This window comes from Rhinopithecus roxellana, chromosome 4, assembly GCF_007565055.1.
Source record: "Rhinopithecus roxellana isolate Shanxi Qingling chromosome 4, ASM756505v1, whole genome shotgun sequence".
NCBI classification, from domain to species: domain Eukaryota; kingdom Metazoa; phylum Chordata; class Mammalia; order Primates; family Cercopithecidae; genus Rhinopithecus; species Rhinopithecus roxellana.
In genome coordinates, this window is record NC_044552.1 from 29,386,300 (window position 1) to 29,400,090 (window position 13,791).

The 13,791-nt window shown below is 48.7% G+C and overlaps 1 protein-coding gene across 2 annotated transcripts; it reads left to right on the forward strand.

Annotated features, from left to right (window-relative positions):
• The first annotated feature begins 1,000 nt into the window (after window positions 1-1,000).
• On the forward strand, window positions 1,001-12,178 carry CLPSL1 (colipase like 1). Of its 2 annotated transcripts, none has more exons than XM_030929210.1 (3): window positions 1,001-1,099; window positions 7,228-7,350; window positions 12,131-12,178. In XM_030929210.1, exons 1-3 carry the CDS (start codon window positions 1,001-1,003, stop codon window positions 12,176-12,178), a joined length of 270 nt encoding a protein of 89 aa, XP_030785070.1. The 2 variants fall into 2 exon arrangements, with proteins under 2 accessions (XP_030785070.1, XP_010387967.1); XM_010389665.2 differs by lacking the exon at window positions 12,131-12,178 and adding an exon at window positions 8,098-8,325.
• The last annotated feature ends 1,613 nt before the right edge of the window (window positions 12,179-13,791 follow it).

Sequence of the window (13,791 nt, forward strand, 5' to 3'; positions counted from 1 at the left end):
TAGCCACAGACATTCCAGGTGTCACGTAATAACAGGTAGGATTTATTGAGCACTTCCTGTGCTCCAGACACTGTGCAAAGTGCTTTCTTTTTCATTTGATTTAAAAATTTAAGACAGTACCCAGGCTGGAGTGCAGTGGCTCAGTCGCAGCATACTGCAGCCTCAACCCCCTGGGCTCAAAAGATCCTCCCACGTCAGCCTCCCAAGTAACTGGGACTACAGGTGTGTGCCACCATGCCTGGCCAATTTCTTTCTTTTCTCTTTCTCTCTTTCTTTCTCTTTCTTTCTCTCTTTCTTTGTCTCTTTCTTTGTCTCTTTCTTTGTCTCTTTGTCTCTTTCTTTCTCTCTTTGTCTCTCTCTCTCTCTCTCTCTCTCTCTCTCTCTCTCTCTCTTTCTTTCTTTCTTTTCTTTCTTTCTTTCTGAGACAGGGCCTCAGTATATTGCCCTGGCTGGTCTCAAACTCCTGGGTTCAAGTGATCCTCCTGCCTCAGCCTCCCAAAGTGCTGGGATTACAAGGATGAGCCACTGCGCCTGGCCCAAAGTGCTTTCTTAACTGTATTGACTCATCTTGTTGTCACAACAGGGCTATAGTAGGTGTTATAATTATCCCTATTTTATAAACAAGGTATTGAGGCTCCTAGATAAGGGTTGGAACTGAGACTTGAACCCAGACAATCCTGCCCCAGAGGCCAGGCTCTTAACCACAAATCCACCATGTATATCAATATTGTGCCTTTCAGAGAAAGAAAACGTCTCTGTTCCACAATTCTCAGCAAACATCCTAAGATCAGTTCTGATTGGATTGGCTTAGTCTGCCTGAACTAATCATTGTGGTGGAATTTGCTGATTGGCCTAGCCTGAGTTTTGTGCAGGATGGGAAAATTCTGACAGGGTTGGGTGCTGGTTTTACCTGGTGTTCCCACAGCTGGGAGCACACCCACATGGTTGGTGTGCAGGATATTTCGCTGGACCTCAGAAAAGCCACCACCACCTGTGGGCCATGATGCTACCCCAATGGCTACTGCTGCTGTTCCTTCTATTCTCCTTTCTCTTCCTCTTCACCAGGGGCTCACTTTCTCCGACCAAATACAACCTTTTGGTAAGAAAGCTGGAGAGTGCAGTCACCTCCTCCTCCACTGTCCTAAGGCCTGTACTATTTGGGGAAGTGAGTGGGCATGGAGGCTGGTGTGGGAGAAGGCCAGAAGTGGGGGCAGCAGGGAGTGTTGGGTAGAGGATGTCTCGGAGGAAAGAGAAAACACCCTGGTCCTGGGAGCTGTGCCAGGGCAGTGCCAGGTGCTGCTGCCACAGAGGTGAATGTGAGAGAGCCCCCCTGCCCATGCACACATGTGGTGAGGGAGACAGGTATTCACTCATGCAACACATTTTTATTGAGTACCTGCTATATGTAAATTATTTTTCTACATTTAGTGATAGGTCTGTGAGCAAGAAAGATAAAAATCCTTGCCCTTGTGGAGCAGTCACTGTAGTGTATGAGGCAAAGAAGTAAAACCTTACAATACATGCTATTAATAATGGCATCTATCTCAGGTGATAAGCAAGGAAAGTGAAAATAAGAAACGGGCTAGGGAAGTGGTGGTGTGAGAAGGGTTTGCAGGGTTTTTTGTTTGTTTGTTTTTTGAGACGGAGTCTTGCTTTGTCACCCAGACTGCAGTGCAGTGGGGCAATCCCAGCTCACTGCAACCTCCGCCTCCTGAGTTCAAGTGATTCCCCTGCCTCAGCCTCCCAAGTAGCTGGGATTGCAGGCACCCACCACCACGCCAGCTAATTTTTTTTTTTTTTTTTTTTTTTTTTGTATTTTTAGTAGAGACAGGGTTTCACCGTATTGGTCAGGCTAGTCTTGAACTCCTGACCTCAAGCAATCCACCTGCCTTGACCTCCCAAAGTGCTGGGATTACAGGCATGAGCCACAGCACCCAGCCAGCGTTTGCAGTTTTAAAGGGGGTGCTCAGGGAAGAGCTTACTAAGAATGTGAAATTTTAGCAAAGGCCTACAGGGAGGGAGGTCCTTCCTAACGGGCAAAGCAGGCAGGTCTCTGGGAGAAGAGCGTTCCAGATGGAGGGAACAGCCAGGACAAAGGTCTGGGGGTGGAAATGTGCTGACATATTCAAGGAACAGCAAAGAGGAATGAGAGAGAGTGGAAATCATGGGAGATGAGATCAGAGAGATAAATGGAACAGAGTTACAATACTCTCATTTATTCAACAGTTATTCATTCAGCACCTGCAATGTGTAAGGACTTTAGTCCAAGGGGCTAAGAAGTACAGCGGTGAATGTGAGGGCAGAAGATCCGTGTCCTAGAGCTGAGGTGCTAGCAGAGGGAGATAAATTGTTTTTTAAACGTATAAATAAGATGATCTCAGAGAGTCATAAGTGTTGTGAACAAAGTACAACCAGGTGATGGGGACTGCTCTGCTGGTGTCCAGGAAGTCTTCAGCCCGAGGCAGGAGCGGGAGACAGCCGGGCAAAGAGTGCAGGACAGGGTGTTCTGGGCAGAGGGCCAGCAAGCACAGATGCCCTGGGGTCAGGCCAGGTGTGGATTCAGAGCCCCAGTGATGGATTTGAATCCAGAGAATGACATTGTGGAAATTATCTTTTAAAAAAGACTCCTCTAGCTGTTCTGGGAAGAACTGACTTCAGGAGGTTGGGGAGGTGGAAGCGAGAATGGGGATGGTGAGGGGGCACCTGGGGGAGGTCACTGGCAAGGGTGGAAGCAGGGAGGCCGGGAGGCGGCTATAGCCAATCCTCCATTCCTGCTTTATTTTCTTTATAGCACGTAATCATACATAATAGGATTATACATATATAATATAAATATTACTTGCTTTATATATATAACATATATGGTAAAAATTACACCTTATTAGGTGCCCAAATCTTGAGTTTACACAGAAATCAATGGATTTGAATCTATGCAGACCCCTTCATCACTATCATCAGAACAAGATATAGGACATTTTCAGCACCGCAAAAGGCTCACTCTTTCTCCCCTAGTCAATAGAACCAAAGGCAACAGTCTCCTGACTTCCATTATTATAATTATAATTATAATTATAATAATTATTTTTGAGACGGAGTCTCGCTCTGTTGCCCAGGCTGGAGTGCAATGGCGCAATGTCGGCTCACTGCAAGCTCCGCCTCCCAGGTTCACACCATCCTTCTGCCTCAGCCTCCTGAGTAGCTGCGACTATAGGCGTCCACCACTACGCCCGGCTAATTTTTTGTATTTTTAGTAGAGACAGGGTTTCTCCGTGTTAGCTAGGATAGTCTCGATCTCCTGACCTCGTGATCCGCCCGCCTCGGCCTCCCAAAGTGCTGAGATTACAGGCATGATTACACCGTGCCCAGCGACTTCCATTATTATAGACTGATTTTTTTTTTTTTTTTTTTTTTTTTTTGAGACGGAGTCTCGCTCTGTGGCCCAGGCTGGAGTGCAGTGGCCGGATCTCAGCTCACTTCCGCCTCCCCGGTTTACGCCGTTCTCCTGCCTCAGCCTCCCGAGTAGCTGGGACTACAGGCGCCCGCCACCACGCCCGGCTAGTTTTTTGTATTTTTTAGTAGAGACGGGGTTTCACCGTGTTAGCCAGGATGGTCTCGATCTCCTGACCTCGTGATCTGCCCGTCTCGGCCTCCCAAAGTGCTGGGATTACAGGCTTGAGCCACCGCGCCCGGCCTATAGACTGATTTTGAACTTTGTATGATAAAATCACACAGTATGTACTTAAAAAAAAAAAAAAAAATCTGGGCCAGGTGCAGTGTCTCACGCCTGTAATCCTAGTACTTTGGAAGGCCGAGGCAGGTGGATCACCTGAGGTCAAGAGTTCGAGACCAGCCTGACCAACATGGTGAAATCCCATCTTTACCAAAAATACAAAATTAGCTTGGCATGGTGGCACATGCCTGTAATCCCAGCTACTTGGGAGGCTGAGGCAGGAGAATTGCTTGAACTCAGGAGGTGGAGGTTGCAGCGAGCCAAGATCGTGCCATTGCACTCCAGCCTGGGCAGTAGAGTGAGACTTTGTCTCAAAAAAAAAAAGGGGAGGGGTGTGCAGGGTGCGGTGACTCATGCCTATAATTCTAGCACTTAGGCCGAGGTGGGCAGCTCACAAGGTCGGGAGATCGAGACCATCCTGGCTAACACAGTGAAACCCCGTCTCTAATAAAAATACAAAAAAGTATCTGGGCATGGTGGTGGGCACCTGTAATCCCAGCTACTTGGGAGGCTGAGGCAGGAGAATGGCATGAACCTGGGAGGCACAGCTTGCAGTGAGCTGAGATTGCGCCACAGCACTCCAGCCTGGTCGATAGGGCGAGACTCTATCTCCAAAAAAAAAATCTGACTTATTTTGCTCAACGTTTTGTCTGTGACACCCTATCATTTCATTTATGTATCTCTTCCCTGTCTCCCTCTTTAGAGCTGTACTTGTCCAGTAGTGCAGTTACTAGTGTGAACCCAAAATATCTGAGACAGGTCTCAGTCAATTTAGAAAGTTTATTTTGCCAAGGTTAGGGACACAGCCGTGATACAGCCTCAGGTGGCCGGGATGCACCTTGCTTTGTTTTGTTTTGTTTTTTGGGGTACAGCTTGCTTTTATACACATTAGGGAGACACAGTACATCAATCAGTACATGTAAGGTTTACATTTGTTCGATATGGAAGGGCGGGACAACTTGAAGTGGGGGGCGTGACTTCCGTTCCAGGTCATAGGTAGATTTAAACATATTCTGATTGGCAATTGGTTGAAAGAGCTATTATCAGCAGAAGGGAATGTCTGGGTTAAGAAAAGGGCTTGTGGAGACCAAGGTTTTATCATGCAGATGAAGCCTCCAGGAATAGGCTTCGTAGAAAATAGATTGTACATGTTTCTGATCAGACTTAAGGTCTTTGTTAATGGTAATGCTGAATGGGGTATTAATGAGGCATGTCCAGCCCCCACTTCCCGTCATGGCCTGAACCAGTCTTTCAGGTTAAATTTTACAGTGCTCTGGGCAAGGAGGGAGTCCATTGAGATGGCTGTGGATTGGTGGTGGTGGGAGGCTTCAAATTTTATTTTTGGTTTACACTAGCCACATATAATTACTTAGATTTAAATTTATGAAAATTCAACAAAATTTAAAATTCAGGCCAGGTATTGTGGTTCATGGCTGTAATCCCAACATTTTGGGAGGCCAAGGTGGGAGGATTGTTCGAGCCCAGGGGTTCAAGACCAATCTGGGCAACAAAGCGAGACTCCTGTCTCTTACTGGTGGAAGGTATCTGAGTTATTGGCAATGAATCTGTATGCATTTGCAGCAACCTCAATTCTTGCCTCCTCAGAAGAAAGAATTTGACTGAGGGGCATAAAGCAGACAAAGAGACTGAGGCAGGTTTCAGAGCATGAGTGAAGTTTATTAAAAAGCTTTAGAGCACGAAAGAATGGAAAGTAAACTTGGAAGAGTCCCAAGTGCGCAACTTGAAGGACAAGTGCAGTGTTTAACCTTGGCCCTAGCCCTTGCCCACCTCCAGTGTCGCGTGCCTCTCTCCCCTGATTCTTCCCTTAGGGTGAGCTGACCACATGTGCAGTGTCCTCCTTACCCTTGGGAAGTGAGCACACGCAGCGTGTTTAGGAAGTTGTACGCATGCCCGTCTGAGACTTTCTTCCTTTTTCCAGTGGAGTGCGCCTGTGGAAATTCATACTCCTCCATTTTTTCTCTTAATGTGCATTCCCAGACTCACTCGCCCAACATCTGAGATTTTACTGGAAGCCCTTTTTGCTTCTCTCTGGCCCCTGCATTCAGTGAACACTTTAATATTAACAGCTATGGACCATTAGGAGATTGTCTCTCCCTGGAGCCTAGCTGCCAAATTATCATTTTTGGAGAGGCAATGTGATAACTGTTGAACCATCACCTGACATTCGTGGTGGGAGGGGGAGAGCCCTCTCCTACCCCACTCATGCCTGTCTAACTACCTGTAACATCTCTACAAAAATAGAAAAATTAGCTGGTCATAGTGGTGTATGCCTGTGGTCCCAGTTACATGGGAGGCTGAGGCAGGAGGATTGCTTGAACCCAGAGGTTGAGGCTACAGTGAGCCATAATTGCACCACTGCACTCCAGCCTCGGTGACAGAGTGAGACCTTGTCCAAAAAAAAAAAAAAAAAAAAAAAAGGAAAGGAAAGAAAGAGGGCTGGGCACGGTGGCTCACAGCTGTAATCCTAGCACTTTGGGAGGCCGAGGCAGGTGGATCACCTGAGGTCAGGAGTTTGAGACCAGCCTGGCCCATGGTGAAACCCTGTCTCTACTAAAAATATAAAACTTAGCCGGGCATGGTGGCGCACGGCTGTAATCGCAGCTACTCGGGAGGCTGAGGAAAGAGAATTGCTTGAACCCAGGATGTGGATGTTGCAGTGAGCCAAGATCACGCCACTGCACTCCAGCCTGCACGATGGGAGCGAGACTACATCTCAAAAGAAAAAAAATAAAAAAGAAGAAAAGAAAAGAAAGAAAAAAGTTTTAAATTCATCTCCTCAGTTGCACTACCATATTTCAAGTGCTCAGCAGTGGCTAGTGGCTATTGGACTGAGCAGAAAAAGCACATTTTCATCACTGCGGAAAGCTCTGTTGGACAGTGCTGCTCCGGAATGTCAGCTGCAGGTGGACAGGGATTTCTGTTTTTGTTGTTCCCAGCTGTATTCCCAGTGCCTGGAACAGTGCCTGGCACGAAGTAGGTGCTCAGTATTTGCCCGTTGAATGACTACTGAAATTGTCAGAGATGATGGGTGGCTGCGATCAATAATGTTAATTACTGTCCTAAGCCCCAATACTGGGTGGAGGTCATTGATGTGTGTGGGGAGAGTAGGTGGGGGGCATGTAGGTGACCATCAACCACCGGTGAAAGGGTAAGTATGAGTTTTCGGGAGAGAAGACTGCAGCAGAATGAAGTGCAAGAGAGAGACAGGAAAGTCTAGACCACCCTGGTGTGTATGAGAAGCAACCTATGTTGAGGGCACCAAGAGTAAACCTTTTAAAAACTGTTCAGTCCCCTCCAGGCACCCTCCATCTGTACAGACTTACCCTGGCCCCCACGTAGAGACCGCCCTGCCTGGCAGGAGCCAGAGATGATGGTGGGAACACAGTCTGGGGAGAGCCCCAGTAGGGAGAAAGCCCCGGGCCGCGAGGGCGGAAGGCGGGCGGTGGAGCTTGGCGGGGCCGTGTCCCTCCCTGCAGGACCTCAAGGAGATTTGCATCCGGAACCAGGACTGCCAGACTGGGTGCTGCCGACGGACTCCAGACATCTGCGAGTCGCACTGCACGGAGAACGGGTCCGAGGGCAGCCCGTGTCAAACGCTGGTGGGTATCGGCGCCTGGGGGGAGCCAAAGGGGATTCAGGGGAAGGGGGAGCCAGGGCGGACCCAGATTCCTGGGGAGGAAAGAAGGGTAGGTGGGCGGAAATGTCCCGGAGCCTGGAATTCCCCCGTGGGACTGCACCTCCAAGCCTTCTGGGGGAGCCTGTGGACGGAACCAATATGGCAGCCCACCCTAGGATCTTGGAATCTTGGTTGGGGGCGGGGAGGCGATGCTTCACGTCCCTAATGTGGGTTCTCATTCTCCAGGTGTCCTCTCAGCAAATGCCGAAAGTAGTACAGTAAATGGGCACAGCTAGGTCCGGCCTCTGCCCCAGAGCCCCGTCTTCATCCAGTACAGGAGTTCTGCTGTGGCCCCGGGTGTTCCTAGTGGGGGATGGGGAGAGGCAGCCTCTGAGCTGGGTGTGTAGGGGAGGGAGTGGATTTGCCCATAGAAGGATTTAAAGACAAGACATGGAGGCCCTACAATGGTGTGTCCATGGACTTAGGACAGGCAGATGGATCAGTGACAGGCAGGGTTACAAGGGCTGGAGCCGGGAGGGCACTGAGCAATCCAGGAGCTAGCCTGGAGAAGGCAGCCAGAGGTGCCACTCTGAGCAGCTGTCAAGTTATCCTTTATCCCTGGCTCCTGGCTGTGGGCAAGCACGGAGGCCCTGGAGCTGGAGTGGGCTGGGCTTAGGGGCTCAGGGACGAGCTGCCCGCAAGGTCGAGGTCAAAGTCCTGTCTTTCCCAGGCATTCTTTGGCCAATATAGAGAGTGTCCCTGCCTGCAGAACCTGACTTGTGTATATTGGAAGAATGAGAAATGGTCTATCATTGCCTATGGCCGTTGTCAGAAAATTGGAAGGCAGAAGCTGGCTAAGAAAATGTTCTTCTAGTGCTCCCCCCTTCTTGCTGCCTCCTCCTACACCTGCTCTCCTCCCTGCCCACACCTCCCTGTGTTCCGCCCTGTTCCCCAGAGCCTCCGCCATGAGTGGAGGGAAGGGGGAAGGAGTGATGCGCCATCATTGAAATAAACAGCTTTTTAAATGTTTGCTGCCCACAGAGTTGGGGCCTGGGTGGGCTGGGCTGGGGTGGGCATGGTGCAGGTTTCAGGGGGGTGGGAGGTGATATGAGGGAGGAAGCAGGAAGGGACACTGTTGGGCTTGGGGTCTTTTCCCAGTTGGGGCATGAATGAAAGTCCCCCAGAGGAGACCAAAGCTCCCTTCCCACCCCAACCCCTTTCTGCCTTCAGCCCACTCTGTAATCTACCCCCCGAAAGCCCAGTTCACACGTCATATTTCAGTTCCACGACCTTAAATTTCAGAAATGTGAAAGAAGGTACACAAAACATCCATGTGTATGAAGAATTGATGATGTTTATGGAGCCCTTACTAGATGTTAGGGGCAGTTCTAGGTGCCTTACGCACATGATCTCATTTCGTCCTACAACAAACCTGTGGGGTCTGTCTTGTTATCACCTCTGTTTTGCAGGTAGGGACACAGGGGTTGAGCAACTTGTTCAAGGTCACACAGTTGGAAAGGGCAGAATCTGAATCTTCTGGGAGGCAAGAGAAAAGAGGGACAAGAAAAGAAGAAAGGAAGGAGAGCCTAGGAAAGAGTGAGAAAGAAAGACTGGAGCAGTGACTGTGGTGTGGGGTTGGGGAGAGAATGAGTCAAGTGGAGTTTTAGGAAGTCTCAGTGTGTGGTGAGGCTTTTCGAGTTAGATGACAGCTCGCTTGTTTGTGCGTAGTGCCTGTTATATTCAGGTTACATTTTGGAGTTAATTATTTCAGATTTTGGACGTAAGGTTCCACATTCAGCCACCAGAACTGAGCCAAATGTGCCTTCCAGGATGTTGGGCTTAGGATGCAAGGGCTGGGGAGTTTGGAGGTAATCTATGGTTGTACTTAGAACACCCCCTTGTAAGTCACAGCAAAACTATGTGAACCATACCTTGGTAGAATATGCTGTCCTGTACTAACTGTATCAGACTGATAACCAGACTTCCATTGTGTCACATGAGCTCTCCCCATTCAGAGAAAACCCATGAAGGAGAGGTGGCAAGCTGGAAACCCAATGATATCCAGTGTCTAAGAAGTTCCCAAGGATACCCAATGTCTAAGAAGTTAGAAGGGGAAGGGGAGAATACAGAGCCCAGAAATAAACCCAAGCCTGTACAGTCAATTAAGTTTCAACAAGGGCACCAAGAAGACACCCTAGGGAAAGGATAGTCTTTTCAATAAATGGTGTTGGGAAAACTGAATATTCACATGCCAAAGAATGGAATTGGACCCTTATCTTATAGCACACACAAAAATACACTCAAAATTGATTAAAGACCTAAATATAAGACCTGAAACCTTAAAACTCCTAGAAGAAAATGTAGGGGAACTATTACACAACATTAGTTTTGACAGTGATTTTTTGGATAAGATACCAAAAGCACAGGCAACAATAGCAAAAATAAACAAATGAGACTACATGCTGAAAACTCTGGACCGAGCACGGTGGCTCACGCCTGTAATCCCAGCACTGTGGGAGGCCAAGGCGTGTGGATCGGCTGAGGTCAGGAGTTCGAGACCAGCCTGGCCAACATGGTGAAACCCCATCTGTACTAAATATACAAAAATTAGGCTGGGCGCAGTGGCTCATGCCTGTAATCCCAGCACTTTGGGAGGCTGAGGTGGGTGGAACATGAGGTCAGGAGATTGAGACCATCCTGCCTAACACGGTGAAACCCCGTCTCTACTAAAAATACAAAAAATTAGCCAGGCGTGGTGGCGCATGCCTATAATCCCAGCTACTCAGGAGGCTGAGGCAGGAGAATCACTTGAACCCGGGAGGCAGAGGTTGCAGTGAGCCGAGATCGTGCCACTGCATTCCAGCCTGGGCGACAGAGTGAGACTCTCTCCAAAAAAGAAAAAAGAAAATACATTTAATGGGTAGGTGTGGTGGCTCGCACCTGTAATCCCAGCACTTTGGGAGGCTGAGGTGGATGGACTGCTTGAGCCTAGGTGTTCAAGACCAGCCTGGGCATCATGGTGAAACCCCATCTCCACTAAAAATATTAAAAAAAAGTCCGGGCCTGGTGGCTCACGCCTGTAATCCTAGCACTTTCGGAGGCCGAGTTGGGCAGATTGCCTGAGCTCAGGAGGTCGAGACCAGCCTGTGCAACACAGTGAAACACCATCTTTACTAAAAATACAAAAAAAAAAAAAAAAAAAAAAAAAAAAATAGCTGGACGTGGCGGCATGCGCCTATAGTCCCAGCTACTTGGGAGGCTGAGGCAGGAGAATTGCTTGGACCTGGGAGGTGGAGGCTGCAGTGAGCCAAGATCGTGCTATTGCACTCCAGCCTGGGCAACAGAGAGAGACTCCATCTCCACCCCCGGCCAAAAAAAAAAAAAAAAAAAAAATTAGCCAGGTATGGTGGCACATGCCTGTAGTTCCGGCTACTTGGGGGACTGAGCAGGGAGGATTGCTTGAGCCCAGGATGTCAAGCCTGTAGTGAGCCATGATCATGCCACTGCATTCCAGCCTGGGTGGCATAGTGAGATCCTGTCTCAAAAAAAAAAAAAGCATTTAATACACGTAACCTACTGAACATCATAGCTTAGTTTAGCCTACCTTAAATGTGCTCAATCAGAATGCTTACATTAGCTGGGCAAAATAACACAAAGCCTATTTTAGAATAAAGTGTCGAATATCTCATGTAATTGACTGATGTTCTACTGAACGCATGTCGCTTCCGCACCATCATAAAGTTGAAAAATAGTCAAACCATTGTAAGTTGGGACCATGTGGTTCTTTGAGCTATGGTTAGACTGTGCCTCTGCTGTGCCTCTGTGATGCTGAAAAGCAACAGAAATTGAGAGTCTACAGCATTACTGGCCGTTGGAAACAAAATGCAAGCTATATAAAGGTTGGGGTCTTGGTCACTTGCTTCTGCAGAGCCCAAAGCCCATCTGCCTACTTACTGTTGGAGACCAGGGACATTTTCCTTATGCCCCCCACAGTCCAAAACATGGTGCCAGGCACACTATGGTCATTCAGTGAACACATGAAGAGGACATGAATGCAGATCTCCAGGACTGAATGTGGCACCAAGAAGCATGACTCAGCCCTGCCTCAGGGCCTGAGACTCCTCCTGGGTTAAGGTATTGAAAGCTCCTCTTGTTGAGAACGTAATTCATATGTGGCAGACACCATTACCTGGTTTCCTAATAGCCATTGCCCCCTTCCTTGCCAACTGAAACCCAATATTGTTTAGGCATCAATGTGCCTGGCCCCAGGAGAAGGATCTTATTCCCTTTGCTTTCCCAGCATCCCTTGCAGCTAGAGGTAGTCAGATAACCTAGTTCTAACCTCTGAGATATGAAGAGAAGTCGGCCTTGAGCATTTGGGGAAAGACAAGAAGAGAGCATGGGCCAGGCGCCATGGCTCACGCCTGTAATCCCAGCACTTTGGGAGGCCGAGGCAGGTGGATCACCTGAGGTAAGGAGTTCAAGACCAGCCTGGCCAACATGGTGAAACCCCGTCTCTACTAAAAATACAAAAAATTAGCCGGGCATGGTGGCAGGTGCCTGTAGTCCCAGCTACTCGAGAGGCTGAAGGCAAGAGAATTGCTTGAACCCAGGAGGTGGAGGTTTCAGGGAGCCGAGATCGTGCCACTGCACTCCAGCCTAGGCAACAAGAGTGAAACTCAGTCTCGAAAAAAAAAAAAAAAAAAAAAAAAAAAAGAGGGTGTGCAAGAAGAAACTCTCTGCTCCTTCTCCCCACTTCCCAGCCGCCAACTACTCCATGCTTCCTGCCTTTGAGTACGGTGGGAACATGAAGTAAGGAGCTGCTCCTAAGGCATGTGGCAACCTTGAAGAGAAGGTCAAGAGAAACACAGAGCTACCAGCCACCAAAAGAATGCCAGCACTTCCTATGTCTAGGCTTTGGATTCATGAGAAATATATGTTCCTATTTGCTTCAGCTGTAATTACTTGGGTTTTTCTGCTACTTACAGCTGAATGCAATCCTAACTCATAAGCCTGTGGTTAAAAGGGGATTCATTGATCACAAAACTGCAAGATCCTAGGGCCGGCACGACATGGAAGTTTCTTTTTTTTTTTTGAGACGGAGTTTCGTTCTTGCTGTCCAGGCTGGAGTGCAGTGGCATGATCTCAGCTTACTGCAACCTCTGCCTCCTGGGTTCAAGAGATTCTCCTGCCTCAGCCTCCCGAGTAGCAGGGATTACAGGCATGTACCACCATGCCCGGCTAGTTTTGTATTTTTAGTAAAGATGGAATTTCTCCATGCTGGTCAGTCTGGTCTCAAACTCCTGACCTCAGGTGATCCACCCACCTCGGCCTCCCTAAGTGCTGGGATTACAGGTGTGAGCCACCGCCCCCGGCAACATAGAAGTTTCATTCAGTTCACTGTCCCTCACTCTCTGGGCATCTCCACCGAGGGGTTGGTGAGCTTCCACTTGCATACCTGGAGGATGGGAACCTCAGTACTGCCTAAGGTAACTCATGTTTGATGGCTCCAGGGCATATACAATCTTTATATTAGGGCAAAATTAAATTTCCTACAATTTCCACCCATTTTTCTTAGTGTGAATAATTGGGAAAGAAAAAGGAATCCTAAGGCCAGGCACGGTGGCTCACGCCTGTAATCCCAGCACTTTGGGAGGCTGAGGCGGTGGATCACCTGCGGTCAGGAGTTTGAGACCAGCCTGGCCAACATGATGAAACCCCATCTCTACTAAAAACACAAAAATTAGCCAGACATGGTGGCGGGCGCCTGTAATCCCAGCTACTAGGGGAGGCTAAGGCAGGAGAATTGCTTGAACCTGGGAGGCAGAGGTTGCAGTGAGCCGAGAGATGAAGCCACCTCACTCCAGCCTGGGCAACAGAGCAAGACTCTGTTTCAAAAAAAAAAAAGGAATCGTAGAAGCGGGGCAGTGGAGTTGGATGGTAGAGTGCCAACATTTTCTGATTATATGGAATTGGGCAAGCTCCTCTCTGAAACTTGGTCTCTATCTATAAAGTGGAGATGAGAAATTCTCCCTCCTGGGTTCCTTGTGAGCATTTGCTGGCAGAGAGTAAGCTCATAGCAATTGAGAGTGGTCTGACCCCTTAACACATGAGTTGTGTCAGCTAGCTGTCACATTGGAGAACTGTGTCCAGAAAAGAGGTGAGAGCCCAGGATACTGATGCCTCTGATGCAGGGTGACTAACATGGGCCATTAAAACTCCTTACCCGCAAGGGTTTGTGTGTCTGTGTGTGCACATGTGCCCGCTTATCTCTTTGAGAACCAGTGGGACAAGGAGGGCATCCCAGGTAGGCGTGACTGCTCCCCAGAAATGGAGGGCCTCCCAGGCTGGCTGGGCCTCCTTCACAGCTTTGTCTCCAGTCTCCAATCTGTTTGGCCACATCCTCTCCAGCCCCAGACCCATC

Bases quoted from the DNA above. Each gene is read 5' to 3' on its own strand.
- CLPSL1 (XM_010389665.2), top strand. From the start codon at position 1,001: ATGATGCTACCCCAATGGCTACTGCTGCTGTTCCTTCTATTCTCCTTT. The intron at 1,100-7,227 runs GTAAGAAAGCTG...CCCTCCCTGCAG, and splicing joins CGACCAAATACAACCTTTTG to GACCTCAAGGAGATTTGCAT. The intron at 7,351-8,097 runs GTGGGTATCGGC...TGTCTTTCCCAG, and splicing joins GCAGCCCGTGTCAAACGCTG to GCATTCTTTGGCCAATATAG.